The sequence below is a fragment of the Gymnodraco acuticeps genome, unplaced genomic scaffold (assembly GCF_902827175.1).
Source record: "Gymnodraco acuticeps unplaced genomic scaffold, fGymAcu1.1, whole genome shotgun sequence".
Taxonomy (NCBI): domain Eukaryota; kingdom Metazoa; phylum Chordata; class Actinopteri; order Perciformes; family Bathydraconidae; genus Gymnodraco; species Gymnodraco acuticeps.
The window spans coordinates 1,736,913-1,756,924 of record NW_022989803.1 but is presented as its reverse complement, the minus strand read 5'-3'; the positions used below and the strand labels follow the sequence as shown (position 1 = coordinate 1,756,924).

The following is a 20,012-nucleotide window of genomic DNA, read 5'->3' as shown; positions in this document are numbered from 1 at the left end:
GCTATCAGAATCAAGGCCTGACGTGTTTTGGACGTCTTTGTTTACATTAGCAATCCTCGCTAACACTCAGAGCTAACCTGTACTGAAGAGCTTTTTAAAAAGCAGGAAATAAAAAAAAGAACTCACCTTGTGATAAACCTGCAAGAGAAAAAGCATTTGAGCTCCATACTGTTTCAGAAATAATCCTTGACGTGGTTTAAACAGGATGGCGTTTTATCACAACCGAATTTAACTTTATCTCCAGTAGAATTCTGATCAGGCATTAGCTCCTCCTCCTCTTATTTATTTTTTTCAAGCTAAGAACCCAAAATCTGTGTTTCTCTAACAGGGCTGCAAAAGAGGGGTTTGAGCAGTATGAGGGATGGCTACAATGGGTGATCTGTTTGGTATTTTGAAAAAAAAATGTCACTGACATGTTTTATATAGGTATGGCCCTACAATATATTTTTCAAATATAGGCAAGGCAAGTTTATTTATATAGCACTTTTCAACACAAGGCAATTCAAAGTGCTTTACAAAAAATGAAAGACATTAAGAAAATGGCATTTAAAATCAGTCATTAAAAAGAAAAGCTAATAAAATAAACATTAAAAGAAAAAAAATACATGGATAAAAGTTACAGTGCAGTTTAAGATATGTATAGTTCAATTAAAAGCAGCGACAAAAAGAAAAGTCTTCAGTCTGGATTTAAAAGTAGTCAGAGTTGCAGCGGACCTGCAGGTTTCTGGGAGTTTGTTCCAGATATTTGGAGCATAATAACTGAACGCTGCTTTACCATATTTAGTTCTGACTCTTGGGACAGAAAGCTGACCAGTCCCTGAAGACCTGAGAGATCTGGATGGTTCATAATTTAGCAGGAGGTCAGAAATGTATTTTGGGCCTAAACCATTCAGTGCTTTATAAACCAGCAGCAGTATTTTGAAATCTATTCTTTGACACACAGGAAGCCAGTGTAAAGACTTCAGAACAGGAGTGATGTGATCCACTTTCTTAGTGTTAGTGAGGACTCGAGCAGCAGCGTTCTGAATCAGCTGCAGCTTCCTAATAGATTTTTTAGTGAGACCTGTGAAGACACCATTGCAGTAGTCGAGTCTACTGAAGATAAAAGCATGGACAAGTTTTTCCAAATCCTGCTGTGACATTAGTCTTTTAATCCTAGATATATTCTTTAGGTGATAGTAGGCTGATTTAGTAACTGTTTTAATGTGACTGTTGAAACTCAGGTCAGAGTCCATGACTACACCTACATTTCTTGCTTTATCTGTTGTTTTGAACATTGCAGACTGAAGCTCAGCACTAACTTTTATACGTTCTGACTTGGCTCCAAAAACCATTACCTCAATTTTATCTTTGTTTAATTGGAGAAAGTTCTGACACATCCAGTCATTGATTTGTTCAATGCACTTACTCAGTGTTTGAATTGGAGCATAGTCTCCTGGTGAAATTGTTACGTAAATGTGTGTCATCTGCATAGCTATGGTAACTAATTTTGTTGTTGTTCATTATCTGAGCCAGTGGTAGCATGTAGGTGTTAAAGAGAAGAGGCCCCAAGATGGAGCCTTGAGGAACCCCACATGTCATATTTGTCAACTCAGATGTGTATTTACCTATAGAAACAAAGTTGTTTCTGTCCTTTAAGTAGGATTCAAACCAATTTAGAACTGTTTCCGAAAGTCCCACCCAGTTTTCCAGTCGGTCTAGTAATATGTTGTGGTCAACAGTGTCAAACGCAGCACTGAGATCTAATAATACGAACACTGAAGTTCTGCCACTGTCTGTGTTTAACCTGTTAAACCCCAAGGTCCCCGTCGGCGGGGACCCTGTTTTTTTTTTTCACGACACTGTGTCTCAGGGGATCTTAATATTTAAGAACCTATTAATGTGTTATACCAGATTAACGGAAATAATCTCAGCTAATTGACGATATAAACAATTTTTACCAAAACAAAACACAAGTCTCATAAGAAGCATCTAAATGACCCCTTAGCGAAAAATGCTAACGGACATTGGCACAGAACTCAAGATAAAAGTACCCTTATTACTTATCGTAGCTGCACATACAAGATATCCGATTAAAGCTGAGGTTCCACAGATTATTTAGGTATCATCACTGAGTCATCCAAACTCGCGACAGGGGAAGCAAACACAGACATCACAACACGTACCTTTACGGAGCTTCTAGGGAGATCGTCTCACCGTAGCTGTCAAACTGATCAAAATACGTGTTCAATGGCATTAAAAGGGAAAAAAACGCGGCTGAATCGGTTAATCCATAGGTTTTTAACGTCTCTGTATAAAAAAATGATTTAATTTATGATCCATAATTCAATTTTTATGTAAAAATCGGAGAGCGGAAATGTTAGCTACTAATGGTAGTCACCAGAGTGGCTGCTGCTTCCGGTCTAGGCTATGCGGCAGTCTAACACACACACATTACCAAATAAGGACTATGTGGGAGTTCCCCTCGATTCCATTGGCTCTGACGGTCAGAAAGAGATGTCACATGTCAAAATCCAGCAAGGGGGGCGAGTGATATGGAAAATCCACCCAAATGGCCCCAGAAGAGGTTTTTTTTTGCTAAATCTGTCTAAAAAGGTCAAATATCACTTGTTTTGCATCAATCTTGATACAGGGTACTTATTATATGTGGTACTTTGGATTCCTAAAGCTTTTAGTCTACTAACCCATCATCCAAGGTTAGTTTTCACTATAAGTACAAAATATTTTTTGGACAGACACTATAATTTACAGTTTTTTTTACCATGTTCAATCTAAATTTTCTTTAAAATAAAAAACATCTATATTGAATCTGACTTTTCTACATCCAACTCACAGGTTTATCATTACTTTGAGAAAAAAGATTATTAGTTTAACCCTTTTAGAAGGGAAGATATGGTCATTTGTTCTGGGAATGTCATTTTCGAGCCTGAAACCTGAAAAACAGGCTCGGGGTTTAACAGGTTAAGTGGATGTCATTAAAGACCTTTACAAGAGCAGTCTCAGTGCTGTGGTTTGGACGAAAGCCTGACTGGAACACATCCAAACAGTTATTTAAATGCAAGAAATTACTCAACTGTTGACAAACAGAAATGGGAGGTTTGATATGGGCCTGTAATTGTTCATTACTGAAGCATCTAGATTATTCTTTTTTAAGAGCGGTTTAATGACTGCAGTTTTCAGGGCCTGTGGAAAAAATATGTAACATGATAGGTCCACTTTAAACAAAGAGGTTATTTTGGTATTAAAGGGGCCCTATTATGCAGTTTGAGTTCTCCCTTTCCTGTAATATGAGTTATATATGTTTTTGTGCATGTTTAGTTTGAAAAGGCTAAAATCCCAAAGTTCATGCCAGAGGGAGTTTCTCTCCCACCCTGCCTGAAACGCCTCCCTTGGACTCCTTTGTTTAATTCTGTAACATAGTGACATCACCAGGCTTGGAATTTCGTCATTTTAGGGGCAAGGCCATTTGGCCTTCCCGTTCACATTTTTTTCAAGGGCACAAAGGCCACATGACAGGGCACAAAGGCCGTTTGGTTAAATTACGCTGGTCAATCAACATGACTGAAAAGTGTAGCACTAACGTCAACACCAGTCGTTTTACAAATGGCTGAATAGCAATAGTGTTTCTTTAACGTATACGTTAAGTTCAGCCATAAACCACATAAGTCAGTCATGTATTATATCAAAACCGCTTAGCAAGAAAAATACTAGATTCAAAGGTGACAGCTATCTGCTAGCTTGTAGAAGCAACACTAGATGTAGACCCCTTGAAGGGAAGACGTTAGCGCTATCCAAACTAGCTAGCTATCGCTAGTTTTCATGACAAAATGTAACGAGTCGACTTTAAATAGGCTAATACAATGGTAATTACCTATCAATAGTACTTTCTATAAACACGTAAATGTTAAGTCCTTTCAAATACTACCACATACTTCAGTTAAATCATATCAAAACAGCTTGGTCCGCTTGCTTACCTGTGCTTGTCTTGCTCCCGCGGCTGAGGAGCAGGCTGTCGGGCCCCTACAGGCATTTCTGACGGAACAATCACAGCAGAGCAATCGCTCTGATCCACAGGCACGGGACTATCCTACTGCGCGCACTAATATGACTTTACTAGCGTTGTTTACACTGGAACTTTTGACAGGGGCACCAAGGCCACGACGGCCATGGCCGTCGTGGCCGTCGTGAAATTCCCACCCTGGACATCACTATATAACACTCTTGCGTCTATTGGCTAGCACTTCAACACATTGTACGTAGGCTGAGGGGTTGGAAATCTCTAAGCGGAGCAGAGGGTGAAAAGAGGTGCTGCAGCCCAGGCTGAATGAGAAGAAGAAAGACCTTTTTTAACCTTAAAGCATGTACACATACTGTAGTTGAGGCACAAAATAAAAAATAAATAAAACCTTCAATTTTAATTGGCCATTAGATGTATTCAATTGTCATTTGCAAATGTCCATCACATATCTGCGCAAATTGATCTGACAAAACATAAAAGTAGTAAATGTTGTAACACATTTTAAATATCGATGGACTTTTTATTAATCCCTCGTGGGGAAATTGTTTCTCTGCATTTGACCCATCCTAGTGTTAGGAGCAGTGTGCTGCCATTTTGAACGGCGCCCGGGGTCGCAGTCTTCATTTATCATAGTTTGCAGGAGAACCAGATGTATTGATGGAGGTAATCATGTGGTTAAACAGTGTTTACCTCCATGGCATCATAACACTATGTGTATGAGCTTGAGCCATGCAAACCCAGGCAATCTTTGAATATTATCCATAGATTTAAATGTCCTTTATTCTCTAATAGAAAACGTGTTGCTTTAACAAAATGAAACCTGTATTTCCTTACTTTTACCTACACCAAAGACTCAGAGCTGTAAAGCCTCAGCTGTGTAGACTACTGAATTGGACAACATCACAATAATCTTTGCTGCGTGATGATATTCAAATCATTATCTTTGCCTCCATCAGTGGTGGGGAAAAAAAGGGGCAAATTACGCTTTTATCTTTTGAAAAATTGTATTATCCTCTATTGAATTTGTAGCCCGTCTTTACGTGAGCTTTTTGTTTTGAAATTACCGTATCAAATTGAATAATACATTTTTCCTAGCCATTTTCCATGAAGCTTTTACTTCATGTGTGTGTTAGATAATACAATACCACCACTAGCTTATTATAAATTACCAGAGCTATTACACAATAGGATGTCAAAGTTGACATAGCAGGGCAAAGGCTCTTTGGTGTGGATCCAGCCTGTCCTGAAAGTGACTTCTGACATAAATCGGCTCTATTCAGTGGACAGACATGCTTCACCCAGACTGAAGCTGAATTATTATAGTGAGCTTGAATGTTGATAAAGGTTCACTGTGTCCCTTTTTGCCCAACAGTGACAAACAGCAGCAGTGTAGTTCATAATACAGGATAAGTCAGTATACATTTGGGCAAGTTGATTAGGCTCAACGTAAAATATCCATGTTTCCTGTAAATCTCTCTTCTTCGCTGCTTTCTATCAATGCAGTTGTAGTCAAGTGGTAACCTTATGTAGGAATAAAGATCATTTCCTATGCACAAACGGTTCAGTGACTCCCTAATAGTGGTAGAATTCAGGACTTTCTGCACTCTTTTAAAGAGTGGAAATGTTACATAACGTGCTCACTCAGCCAATTACCGTTTTGAAAACGTGGTGCTCTCAATCAGAACTACAAATGTAATTAAACCTGTTTTGTATATCCTTCTGTACACATTTGTATGGAATATGCGTTGACAGTTTTATTTATTTTTTGAAAACTTTTTTTTGGAATCTTGATAAGAGAACATTTAAAATAGGTGATAATACAATAATAGAGTCCCTTTTGGTATCATCTACAGTATAATTAAGAGTACCTAATGCTTTATCAAGCCTAACGTATACTATTTGTTTGTTGTTGGTTTTAAAAATGCTCCCAAAACAGCTGTGGTAGTGCAGAATACAAAGGCCGTCCCTGTGGTCGATTGTGAAGGTCCTAGTCTATAGGGCATCAGGGGCTCGTCAGTATTCCCAAGGCCAGTCTCCTTGCCATGTGACATCACATGCTTTCATGTGATACGCTGATCTGCTGCAAATCTGGAAAGCTTCCATTTGAAATTCCAATTTAATGGAATTTGTGCTGCAGAACAGAAAATGCTGTCAGCAGTCGTGTGAGGAGGCATGCAGTTACAGCCAGTACAGCTGCAGTCATGCTACGAGCAAACACACGATGAGTGGAAGGAGAGCGTTTGGCCCAGTAACATTTGGTAAGAGGAGAGCAATTATACACCTATATCTAACAGAGGCTAGTGGCAGGATTTTATTTTAAGTCATATCCTTGTAGGTTTTGTTTACCGTACACTGTTCATATGATATTATTGTTGTGTTGTAAATAGGCTTGTTGCAAGTAGACAGCGCCTTAACGGTAAAACTGCTAGCATGTGAACTTGAGCACTACCTTATTTGGGTAATGAAATTAGTTCTGGCTCAGGCCTTAAATTCATGTTGGTGAATTCATGGTGAGCTGTGTAATTTGGGCTGTCCTGAAAAAGGGGTGTGTAACCTAAACGGTGACTGGAGAAGGATGTGAGGTGTGTGTTTTTCTATGTTGAGAACTACAATTTAATGTCAGGAAGTTGTGGTTGTGGCTGACAAAAGCATGCTAGCTAAGAGGCGCTCTATGAATGACTAATAGTTATTTTTGCTTATTGAGATAGACGTTGTTGGAACAACTCGATTAACCAGTTGTCACCATGCTAAGGCTTTTTGAATAAACTTATATGTAGTTGGCGTCCATGCATTGCCAGTGTATTGACCCTAACTTAATAGCTGGTTTCATTAAACTGCAGCCTTGTCACGCTAGTGACAGATAAAATCCCAAACAAACTTTTCAAACTCTAACTTTTATAAAAAATAGTTTTGGTAACTCTTAATTTTGGATAGTCTGCCTACAAACGGTTAACACAAAGTTTGTAAAATCTCAATTGCTTGTTAGTAGATTCTGTTATGTAATGTTATTTGTAGGAACTGTATTCAATTAAAGTGTTATCCTGTTTCATGGTTCTTGGTTGCTTTTGGTCACAGAATGTCTTCAGAAAGAGTTGAATGTCAAGAAATAAAATCTGTGAAATTATATTTGTAGGGAGGGGGATGATGCCACAACGTTTAATTTGTATTTACAGAATAAAATAAAGAAATCATGCAGCGTATTGGTAGAAATCTATTGGTTCCTCTTATGAAGGACCATGTCATAGTGTGTACAGATTTGATTGTGCCGCAGCCTCATGGTGTTTTATCTGTCTCGTTGTAGCTCAGACATGAGTGGGGCCAGTAACACACTGGCGAGAGAGTTCCTGACTGATGTGCATCAGCTATGCAGCGCAGTGGCTCAGAGAGCGGAGGCGCGGGAGGAAGATGAAGAGGAGAGTCACATGGTGGCACTGGGAGAGTACCTGGTGAGGGGGCGGGGCTTCCTGTTGCTCAGCACCCTGGACTCCATCATTGACCAGGTGAGGATGTTCAAAGCCAGAAATGAAACAAAGTGTTCAGATAGAGCTCAGCTCACATTCCAGATGCATCTGCTGATAGATCTGATGCATCTCACATGGGGCGCCTTATTTAACCTGCTCTAGCCCTTCTGTTTTCATCTCAGCCGGCTGTGTTCTGTACCGTATGGGGGTCTTTGCTGCTGCTATCCCTGCTTCAGGCGTTCTATATGTGCAGTAGAATTGGGGGGGAGGAGTCCCTAAACAGAGCCATACTGACAAATATCTAACTATAAATCCTGAGAAAAACATGTCCATAATGCTCCATCAAGATCAGTATTCTTCCTCCTTGAAACTACATTTTACAGTCAACAGTCGTGTCATCAATAAGGTTTACAGCTTTTCTCACACATTCATGTAAACAATACCGTAACATTTACACTAAGCTTTAGGCCACTGCTTATAGTTTTACATTCTGCCTCACACTTTGTATGTAACATCTGCTGCGACTTATCTCTTTCATCAACAGGAAATTGGAATAGAGATGCAGTGTAATGCAAACGCATGATACAAGATACACAGATTATGCAATTATAAAACAGAGATCGAGATGTTAAAGGGATTTTAAAAGGCAGACTATGCACTGTGTCTGTAAAAACACAAGCAGAGGGCAGACACAGATAAATGCTGCACATTATACCTTAAATGACCTTTAAAAGTAATAAGTAAAACATGTGCAATGTATTGTACATTTCGAGTTTTACATTTCTACTTTGTTTTACTTCGCTTCACTGACTTTTCAATGCCCTGCTGGCATTTCTGTTTTTTGACATTTGGAAATGCCTGGCTGTTTTGTTTTCAGGACCCAATTATAATACAACCTAATGGCCAATACTGTGTCTATATTTGTTCTGTACCCAATTAGGCTGTGTCTCTAGATCTATGGCTGGTGTTACTTCAGCTTGCAGGATGGTCATATTTTTTCAATCTAAAGTGGAGCGTTGCTCTGCAATGCCCCAGTATTGTGTGAATGCACACAGTTGGTAATTTGGCTGCTGTTGTGCACAAGTTAGTGATGGTGATGTGCAAATCCATTTAGGACAGTTATCAATATCCTATAACTTCCAAAAAGGATAATACTTTACAAAATATACGATTTATTATTCCTGTTTAAATACATTTTACAGATATGGATAGGCCTTAGTTTGGCACAATATAAGTGGAAATACTGCACCATTAATGGTTCGTTAACACATCTACAGCGAGTTGTTAGCAGTCTATTAAGATGGTCAAGTGAGATGATAAAAAAGCCTCAAAGAAACAGGTATTGTTTGACATGTTAACTGGCACCAGGCTCTGACAGTGCTTCGATGGGGTGGCAGAGGAAACTCTGAGTCTGCAGACTTCCCCAGCAGAGCCCAGGCTACACTGACTGCACACTCTGTGTTTTATGTATTGATCTGATCTGTGGGGCGTTTCCTTTGGTCAAGTTACAATTTACGAGATGCTCCTATCCAGACTGAGTTATGGCGCTTTCACATGACAAGTCTAGCTCTGCAACTAAAAAACGATCAGAAGCCAGGGGAAAGTTGAAAACAGTGTGACCTCAGTGGGTTTAGTGTTCAGCTGCGTCCATAAACCTACATAAAACAAAATGGTTTAAAGAAGTTTTAAGTGCGTTGATGCTGATCATGAGAAATTCCGCTATTAAAAGCATAATTACTCACAAATGTCAATTGTACGGTTTCCTTTTGACATGTAAACAGTGATCCTCTCTCAGAAGGGTCTCTAGGCTCCAGAGTGAAAGACAGGATCACTAGTTCAGCTATTTTCATGCCAAACAATCTTTTAAAGAAGAAAATGATAATCCTCAGAAGAAATGCATTATTGAATGAAATATTGTTATGGTATGAATGTGACACTGTTTCAGCATCACTTGTACTGTGCACATCTTTCAGCTCATTTCCCACACATTCATTATATTTTCAGTCTAAATGGGATCCTTCGGTTCAGAAATGTAATGCATTCATGTGCGAGTGTGTTATCACAAGCCCCTCTGTGTGCGTCAGCTGTGTCCTGAATGGAGGTCGTGCCTTTACCAACAATCAGGACAAGACAATTTATAGACTTTTATTTATAACGTGGCATGAACTTGTGGTTTTCAAAACCAAGGTTTTAAATGATATGTTTGAATTTATTAGAGAAAGTATTTTCAGTTGGGTTTGTTCCACTGTGCAGTAGAATACCCTAACTCGGGTCTTGTTATGATGATTACATTAGAGATCATTAGTGTTACTATCCATTACATTACATTGCATTTAGCGGACGCTTTTATCCAAAGCGACTTACAATAAGTGCGTTCGACCAACAAAATACAAACTTGAAGAAAACAGAATCATATAAGTACATCAGGTTTCATAGAGCCAAAACATTTCAAGTGCTACTCAACTGGCTTTAGATAAGCCAGTCCTTTATTAGTATATAAGTGCTTTGTTAGTAATTCTATCGCTCGAAGTGGAGTCGAAAGAGATGAGTTTTCAGTCTGCGCCGGAAGGTGTGTAAGCTTTCTGCTGTCCTGATTTCAATGGGGAGCTCATTCCATTTTGGAGCCAGGATAGCAAACCCACGTGTTTTTGCTGATGGGAACTTAAGTCCCCCTCGCAGTGCGGGTGCAGCGAGCTGTTTTGCTGATGCAGAGCAGAGTGCACGTGCTGGGGTGTACGGTATAACCATGTCCTGGATGTAGGAAGGGCCAGATCTATTCGCAGCACGGTAAGCAAGTTCCATTGTCTTGAAGTGGATTTTAGCAGTTACCGGAAGCCAGTGAAGGCAGCGGAGGAGCGGAGTGGTGTGGGAGAATTTAGGAAGGTTGAAGACCAGACGAGCAGCTGCATTCTGGATGAGCTGCAGAGGTCGGATGGCACATGCAGGTAGACCAGCCAGGAGGGAGTTGCAGTAGTCTAGGCGTGAGATGACGAGAGTCTGGACCAGAACCTGCGTCGCTTTCTGGGTCAGCTGGGGACGTATCCTCCGGATGTTGTAAAGCGTGTATCTGCAGCAGCGTGTTGTAGCAGCGATGTTTGCAGTGAAGGACAGGTTGTTATCTAGGGTCACAGCCAGATTCCTTGCAGTCTGAGTCGGGGAAACAACAGAGGTGCTGATGTTGATTGTCAGGTCAAGAGTGGAACAATCTTTTCCCGGAAGGAAAAGCAGTTCAGTCTTGTCAAGGTTGAGCTTGAGGTGGTGAGCAGACATCCACTGAGAGATGTCAGCTAGACAAGCAGAGATGCGTGCGACGACCTGGGTCTCTGAGCGGGGAAAGGACAGAATTAATTGGGTGTCGTCAGCGTAGCAGTGGTATGAAAAACCAATGCGGGCTAATGACTGATCCGAGCGAGTTTGTGTACAAGGAGAAGAGGAGGGGACCGAGAACAGAGCCCTGAGGGACCCCTGTAGTTAATTGACAAGGGTCGGACTCAGACCCTCTCCAAGTCACCCTGTAGGTACGGTCTTTGAGGTATGAGGTGAGAAGGGAAAGTGCAGAGCCTGAAACTCCAAGTTCTTGGAGAGTGCGAAGGAGGATCTGATGATTCACCGTGTCGAATGCAGCAGACGGGTCCAAAAGGATGATGACAGAGGAGAGGGAGGCTGCTTTAGCCGTGTGCAGTTCCTCAGTGACAGCAAGGAGGGCAGTTTCTGTGGAGTGACCTGCCTTGAAACCAGACTGGTGCGGATCCAGAAGGTTGTTCTGATTGAGATAACAGGAGAGTTGTTTAAAGACAGCGCGTTCAAGTGTTTTAGACAGGACCGGGAGGAGAGAGACAGGCCTGTAGTTTATAACATCAGACGGGTTGAGAGTGGGTTTCTTTAAGAGAGGGTTTACTCTTGCCTCCTTGAGACTGTTTGGAAAGTGACCAGAAGTTAGAGAAGTGTTGATGAAATGGGTGAGAAACGGTAGAATATCAGGAGCGATAGTCTGAAGGAGGTTTGAAGGGATAGGGTCCAGAGGACAGGTGGTAGGGCGGGCAGAGGTAATGAGGGTAAGAACCTCACTTGGAGAGAGAGGGGAAAAGGAGGTTAGTGTGTGGGTGAAAAGAGGGTCTGGTGACCCAGCGGTGAGTAAAGGTGAGTCAGAAAAAGAAGAGCGAATATCATCAACCTTTTTTTCAAAGTGGTCAACAAAGTCGCTTGACAGAAGGGAGGAGGGGGAAGGGGCTTTGGGGGGGGTCCAAGAGGGTGGAGAAGATGGAAAATAGTTTTTTGGGATTGGAATAGGAAGATTGGATCTTATCTTGAAAGAAAGTGCTTTTTGCCTGAGAGATCGAAGCAGAGAAAGAGGAGAGGAGAGCCTGATAGGTTAGGTGGTCGTCATGGTGTTTGGATTTACACCATTTCCGCTCTGCTGCCCTAAGGACGGTTCTATTAGCACGCAGTGCGTCATTCAGCCAGGGAGCAGGAGGGGACTGACGAGCCTGCCGAGATGTGAGAGGACAGAGAGAGTCCAGAGAGGATGAGAGAGTAGAGAGGAGAGTTTCTGCAGCAGAGTTTGGAGGCAGGAGTTGGAACGAGTCAGAGGAAGGGAGGGCTGAGAGCACCGATGAGGCAAAGGTAGAGGGGGAGAGAGAACGAAGGTTACGGCGGACAGGTGTAGGATGAGAAGAGATTAGTTTGTTATGTTTGGAAAGGGGTAGAGAGAATGAAATTTAAGAAGTGATCGGATGTGTGGAGCGGGTTTATAGAGAGGTTAGAAGTAGAGCAGTTCCTTGAGAATATGAGATCAAGGACATTGCCAGCTTTATGAGTTGGTGGGGATGGAGACATTACATTACATTGCATTTAGCTGACGCTTTTATCCAAAGCGACTTACAATAAGTACATTCGACCAGGAAGACACAACCTTGAAGAAAACAGAATCATATAAGTACATCAGGTTTCATAGAGCCAAACATTTCAAGTGCTACTCAACTGGCTTTAGATAAGCCAGTCCTTTATCAGTATATAAGTGCTTTGTTAATAAATCTATCGCTCGAAGTGGAGTCGAAAGAGATGAGTTTTCAGTTTGCGGCGGAAGATGTGCAAGCTATCTGCTGTCCTGATGTCAATGGGGAGCATTCCACCGTCTTGGAGCCAGGATAGCAAACCCACGTGTTTTTGCTGATGGGAACTTGGGTCCCCCTCGCAGCGAGCTGTTTGGCTGATGCAGAGCGTAGTGCACACGCTGGGGTGTACGGTTTAACCATGTCCTGGATGTACGAAGGGCCAGATCCATTCGCAGCATGGTAAGCAAGTACCAGTGTCTTGAAGTGGATTCTAGCAGTTACCGGAAGCCAGTGAAGGGAGCGGAGGAGTGGAGTGGTGTGGGAACATTTAGGAAGGTTGAAGACCAGACGAGCCGCTGCATTCTGGGTGAGCTGCAGAGGTCGGATGGCACATGCAGGTAGACCAGCCAGGAGGGAGTTGCAGTAGTCTAGGCGTGAGATGACGAGAGCCTGGACCAGAACCTGCGTCGCTTTCTGTGTCAGCTGGGGACGTATCTTCCTGATGTTGTAAAGCGTGTATCTGCAGCAACGGGTTGTAGCAGCGATGTTTGCAGTGAAGGACAGGTTGTTATCTAGGGTCACACCCAGATTCCTTGCAGTCTGAGTCGGGGAAACAACTGAGGTGCCGATGTTGATTGTTAGGTCAAGAGTGGGACAATCTTTTCCCGGAAGGAAGAGCAGCTCAGTCTTGTCAAGGTTGAGCTTGAGGTGATGAGCAGACATCCACTGAGAGATGTCAGCTAGACAAGCAGAGATGCGTGCAACGACCTGGGTCTCTGAGCGGGGAAAGGACAGAATTAATTGGGTGTCGTCAGCGTAGCAGTGGTATGAAAAACCATGCGGGCTAATGACTGATCCGAGCGAGTTTGTGTACAGGGAGAAGAGGAGGGGACCAAGAACAGAGCCCTGAGGGACCCCCGTAGTTAATTGACAAGGGTCGGACTCAGACCCTCTCCAAGTCACCCTTTAGGTACGGTCTTTCAGGTATGAGGTGAGGAGGGAAAGTGCAGAGCCTGAAACTCCAAGTTTTTGGAGAGCGCGAAGGAGGATCTGATGATTCACCGTGTCGAATGCAGCAGACAGGTCCAACAGGATGATGACAGAGGAGAGGGATGCAGTTTTGGCAGTGTGCAGTTCCTCAGTGACAGCAATGAGAGCAGTTTCTGTGGAGTGACCTGCCTTGAAACCAGACTGGTGCGGATCCAGAAGGTTGTTCTGATGGAGATAACAGGAGAGTTGTTTAAAGACAGCGGGTTCAAGTGATTTAGACAGGAACGGGAGTAGAGAGACAGGCCTGTAGTTTATAACATCTGACGGGTTGAGAGTGGGTTTCTTTAGGAGAGGGTTTACTCTTGCCTCCTTGAGACTGTTTGGAAAGTGACCAGAAGTTAAAGAAGTGTTGATGAAATGGGTGAGAAACGGTAGAATATCAGGAGCGATAGTCTGAAGGAGGTTTGAAGGGATAGGGTCCAGAGGACAGGTGGTAGGGCGGGCAGAGGTAATGAGGGTAAGAACCTCACTTGGAGAGAGAGGGGAAAAGGAGGTTAGTGTGCGGGTGAAAGGAGGGTCTAGTGACCCAGCGGTGAGTAAAGGTGAGTCAGAAAAAGAAGAGCGAATATCATCAACCTTTTTTTCAAAGTGGTTATGGCATGATTATAGCATGAGGGGCTAGAAAACTAAAGAAAAGAGAAATAAGACACCAGCTCAATCAGAGTAGGATTTGCCTCCTCTTTGCCTCCCTCGTGACTCCCGCAGGACTCTAATGTCTTTGTCAGTCTTACTCCCGCAGGACTCTAATGTCTATGTCAGTCTTCGGCTGTCTGACGCTTAAGCTGATGCTCCAGGAAAGAGCTACCTAAAATGGACACCTGATTGCTGAGTTCTCACAGCTGTGGGGCCACGCCCCTCTAATTAGTTAACTCTCTGCAGCTGATGGGTGACAGCAGACTGGCCCTGCCTATATTGTAATGCAGGCTTGAGTGCCCCTACTGAGACCTGTGTAGCAGGTTTCGCTTGAGCAGATCTGAGATTTAAAATCTCTCAAAAGCGCCGTTTTAGCTACAATAACTGCAGAACAATTATACAGAGTAGAATAAATGAAACAGAGAAGTCTAATTAAACAAGAATATAACTTACAGTGGTTGCTGCGTCAATAGGTATTGTCATCACCCGGTCCAGATGCACACTGTGAGAAAGCAAAGGCGGTTAAAAGAGATGTTAGTTCAGCTATCTTCCCCGTCTGGAGGTTGAAGTCTCCGAGAAGTACAGCGGGAGGACCAGTTTCAGGGATGTGTGAGAGGAGATTATCTAATTCCTCCAAGAAGTCCCCCAAGGCGCCTGGTGGACGGTAGAGAACAACAATGGTTAATTGTATATCCCTCACAGTAGTTTATCCACCAGGGAGCACTGACAAGCTTATATTTACACAGTCAAATCTCCCCGCTCAGTATTTAGAAATAAATGTAAGCGACCCGGATTAACTGTGTTTTTTTTTATCTTACGAAATACTTTTAGAGCTCCTTAGTAGCCGAAGTGAAACAGTGTTTACGGCAGTGTTTGACAATCAAAGTTTTTGTTCAGGATCCAATCCAATCCAACTTTATTTATAAAGCACTTAAAACCTCCAGACCAAAGTGCTGTACAGAGAGATACATCAAATATAAAATCACACAGCTCAGCTCACAAAACGTAAAATAAGTATAAAATCACATAAAAGGTACGAGCACAAAAAAAAAAAAAAAAAACGTAACAATTACAAAAATAAAAATAAAAACAGCCATATAGTAAAAACAATAGACCACAAAAGAAAAGGATATAGTTATATTATAAAAAAGTCTATAATTGTATATCATGATGATGAAATAGCCAGAGTCTACCTATGATATAAGTCAATATCAGTCATCTTTGGCACCTATTCACTTTGCATAAACAACACAAAAGTGACAAAGCCAATATTTTCCAAAAACTGCACAACATGTAAATGAAAATCTGGGTTTATTATACATGGAAAAGATAATACTGTAGGTTTTGATAACCTTGTAAAACCAGCAAGCGGAATATTTGTAATACACACATGAAGGAGTCGATTGATTTTCTTTAATTAGCACATGAAGGAGTCGGTTCTCTCTCTGCTGTGAGGTATGCCGTGGATAGACATCAGATCCCGGAGGTCTTGAAAGTAAGGCTGTCATGTAGATGCTACATTGTTCCCTGACACATTTAGCTTAAGACTTACTAACTAACTAGCTAAGTATATACTGAAAAATAACTTACTAACTCTTGATATGAACATCATTTTTGGAAACGTATACAGAGCTTATCCTAGTAAGTACCTGAAGGTAGTGAGACGCAGAGGGATATCTATACTGATTATGGGCAGGAGGCAGTGTCTGGGTGTGACTTCAGAGTGTGACCAAAGGGAGAGGGGCAGGGAGATGTGGTGTGTAACCTCAGTGTGTGTTGGTTGCTCAGGAATTGACCTGCCGGGAGGAGCTGCTCACTTTGCTGCTGTCTCTGCTACCACTGGTCTGGAAGATCCCCGTGCAGGAGGAAAAAGCCCCAGGTCAGTATCTACAAATTACTTCATTATGTTAACGCTACATACATCACACTGGCCGGCTGTACAGCCATGTGACTACCCCTATTTCTTGGTTTATAGCTAATGATTTCAATTTACATACAGTTCTCTTTGATTTACTGTACAACATTATCATTTCTACACACAAACTGACTGCTTTTCATGGGCCAACATTGTTATCCGGCTTTGTTTATTTATATATTTGCTTTATCTTCCATCAATTGCCTAGTTTGTTACCATGGTTTAGTACTATCTTTGGTGGTTTCATGTAAAGGCAGAGGAATGCGTGTGTATTGCGTCTGTCATGTTTTTATCCTGTATTTGTAGTCTATTTAACACTGCAAACGGTGACAGTGCTAATTTGGAGATTCATAAATCTGTTGTTATTTGTAAATGTTTTCATTATTTGGAATCTGAGTGTTACAAACAGCCACACAAAAGGGGAAGACGAGTGGTTGCAGAGGCCTGTGTGACCTCAGGAGGATGCCGGTATTTAGTACAGGACTGCTGATCCTACCTAACATGGACCCTAGACATTTTTTACTCTAATTAATTCTTACTCACCAAATGTGTTTTTAAGAAAACAACAAATGTCTCCTGACATCCAGCTGAGCGAACCCATATAAAAACTTTAATTTTTATGCAGATTTTAGAAAATGTAACAATGTGTACTGCCTCCTTTGCTTTCCACAGGGACTGTTCACCTGCATTTACTAAAGTCTGCTAAATCCTGATTGTTCAATACAAGTGGGACCACTAACATAAACCACAACGCCTTTGATGCCAAAACCTTGTCTTATTATACATGTAAGTATCCTTGGTTTGTTGGTCTTTATGCAGATATCTTTGTGTTCACAGATTTCACCCTGCCGTCCTTACTGGAGGTATTCCTCAGCCGGGAGGTGAAGGCCGCCCCTCTCAGAGCAGGACAGAAGGCTGCGACAGATGAACAGACCACTGGAAAGAGGTCCCGTGTTGGCAGTGGCACCTGGAAGTCACGGAGGTCACGCAGGACAGCGCAGAGATACTCTGTAAAAGATGCTCGGAAGACCCAGGTATCTACCTCAGATTCGGAAGCCAACCCTGAAGACAAAGCTGTCCCGGGACCCGGTGGTGCGAGGAGCCGAAGGTCACATGGCTCCACCATCCGAGTAAGCTGTCAGCATCATCGTTCAGAGTCCTCACAGTTGACATCCACCCCCACCACCACCACAGAAACCATGAGCGCACCATACCCACACCCCCGAGCCCCGGGGTCCCAGATGGCGGACACTGAAACCCTGACCGACCCGGCCGCAATATCCATTTTCAACCGCATGGAAAACTCGCCCTTCGACCTCTGCCATGTGTTGCTTTCCCTGCTGGAGAAGGTCTGTAAGTTTGACATGAGCATCAACCACAACCCTGGCCTGGCAGTCAGCGTCGTACCTACTCTCACTGAGATCCTGACTGAGTTTGGAGATTGCTGTGGTCCAGGGGGAGGGGGTGGAAGTGGGACGGGGGCTGAGGAACTCGCTGGAGGATGGACAGAAGAGCCCATCGCACTGGTCCAGAGGATGCTTCTACGCACCATCCTGCACCTGATGTCGGTGGATGTGAGTCAGAGTGAAACCCTTCCTGACAGCCTGAGGCGCAGCCTGACAGATCTGCTGAGAGCCACCCTCAAAATCCGGAGCTGCTTGGACAGACAGAATGACCCTTTTGCTCCTCGCCCTAAGAAGACCCTGCAGGAGGTCCAGGAAGACTTTTCGTTCTCCCGCTATCGCCACAGGGCGCTACTGCTGCCAGAGCTTTTGGAGGGAGTACTACAAGTGTTGCTTGGTTGCCTGCAGGCTTCCACACCTAACCCATTTTTCTTCAGCCAGGCCCTGGAGCTCATCCATGAGTTTGTCCAGCACCGCGGTCTGGAGCTGTTTGAGGCCACAGTGCTGCGGCTGGAAGGACTAGGGTGGGCGAGGGATTCTGAAATAGGAGGTGAGGTTTCAGAGAGGCTACGAGGTCTCATTGCAGGCGTCTTCAAGATCATCAGTGCTGTCAAAAAGGCAAAGTCAGAACAGTTGCATCAGTCTGTGTGCGCCAGACGCCGCCACCGTCGTTGTGAATACTCCCACTTCCTGCATCACCACAGAGACCTGTCAGGTTTGCCCGTCTCTGCTTTCAAGCAGGCCGCTAGGAGAAATCCCTTCGAAGAGGACGGAGAAGGCAAAGAAGGTGGTGATGCGGTGCGCTATCCTGAGCGTTGTTGCTGCCTTGCTGCCTGTTCTCACCAATGCCTGCGGCTGCTGCAACGACTGTCCCCCAGTGGGCCAGCTGTGCTGCAGGTGCTGGCCGGGGTGCAGGCCGTTGGAATCTGCTGTTGTATGGACCCTTGCTCAGTGGTAGGACCCATGCTGCATGCCTTTAAAGCTCCAGGTCTGCGCAGTTACCAGTCTCATGTTCTCAGCATCCTGGGCCGACTGATCCTAGACCAGCTTGGTGGGGGGCAACCCTCAGAGAGAGCCAAGCTGGCCTCCTGTAACATCTGCACGCTGGACAGCAGCCAGCTGCCGGGCCTGGAGGAGACTCTGCAGCACGGGGAACCTTCGGCCGTTTCGACCAGCCTGTGCTACCGCTCCAAGGGGATTCTGCCGAGTGGAGGAGGGGCGGAGGACATGCTGTGGAAGTGGGATGCTCTGCAGGCCTATCAAGAGCTGGTGTTTGGTGAGGACTGGCAGCTGAGTCAGCAGATAGCTGGCCATGTTTGCCACCTGACCCTGCGGGGCAACGCTATAGTGCAGTGGCAGCTCTACACACACATCTTCAACCCTGTGCTGCAGAGAGGAGTCGAGCTGGCCCACCACGCCCAGCAGCTGGGGGTCTCCACTGCCTGCTCTCAGGTCTGCACCTATCACACGCAGTGCCTGCCTGTGGAGGTACTACTCATCTACCTGCAAACCTTACCTGCCCTTCTCAAGTCAAGGTGAGTCATCCTTTTTTTGACCATCTGTGGTATTGCAGTGGTTGTTTTAGTTGCTCATCTGAGATTTCCCTGCACTATTGTACAGATTTAGGTATTTCTGCTAAACTGATTCATTCATTAAAAAAAAATGTTAGGCAGGAAGACGTGAAGCTGCAGGCTGTTCTTGGTTTAAGTAAATGTTCAGAAGCATCAAAAACAGGTTTTCACTCGAGAAATGGACTCTGCTTCTTTTTATACTGTCACTTGAAGCAAATATAATCAGCCAGCTCAAAGTAGACACCTTATCCTCTTGGGCATTTTTTGACATCAGATCTGTCTCTCCAGGTCACTGCCATTTGATGCTTATCCATAATGTAGTACCGCTTTGTGGACAGAGTGACAGATGGAAGATAATTAACTGTTTATGTAACACTGTAATGAGTACGGTAGTCTGGCTACAGTAGGGGCTTGCGGTATTTGTCCAGACACATTTAACAAAATGCTGCCACAATGAATTATTATATTACGGTTTTAAATAGGTTTAACGTATGGTATGGATTTTATCAGTTGATGATTGAGTTCTCAGAAGCAAACCAGAGACATTCAGGTCTGTCTGGGTGTGTTAACCACGGGGACCTGTCTAGGCTTTACACTAGCTGCTGCACAATGCATGCTGGAATCCTCATGCAGCCTTAAACAGGATCAGTGTGTATAGAAAAGGGATGGATGAATGCTTCGAGGCAGTCTGTCAGCAGGGCAGATAAGTTTCCATATTACAATTCAGGATGTTGTTCTGCTCTCTGCAGGATTGAATGGCACTCAGAGTCTACTGTATACAGCTGTGATGTGTGTCCTCTGAGCCTTTCACAAGACACTTTAGAAATAATTGTCCTTATGCTTATGTAAAAGGCATCATTATACATATTCAGATACATCTCACTTCTGGAGACTATGAGTGGTACTT

At 43.5% G+C, this 20,012-nt stretch overlaps 1 protein-coding gene across 10 annotated transcripts in view; it reads left to right on the top strand.

The window, feature by feature from the left end:
* lyst (lysosomal trafficking regulator) overlaps window positions 1–20,012 on the top strand; it is a 78,169-nt gene that overhangs the window by 16,534 nt on the left and 41,623 nt on the right. For 9 of the 10 annotated variants that reach the window (XM_034227357.1, XM_034227340.1, XM_034227330.1 and 6 more), the window contains 3 exons: window positions 7,320–7,518; window positions 16,005–16,095; window positions 16,969–19,069. In XM_034227357.1, coding sequence (XP_034083248.1) covers window positions 7,320–7,518; window positions 16,005–16,095; window positions 16,969–19,069 — 2,391 coding nt within the window. Of the gene's footprint in view, window positions 1–6,183; window positions 6,277–7,319; window positions 7,519–16,004; window positions 16,096–16,968; window positions 19,070–20,012 lie in introns of those variants that run through there. The other variant, XM_034227365.1, reaches the window with a different exon arrangement.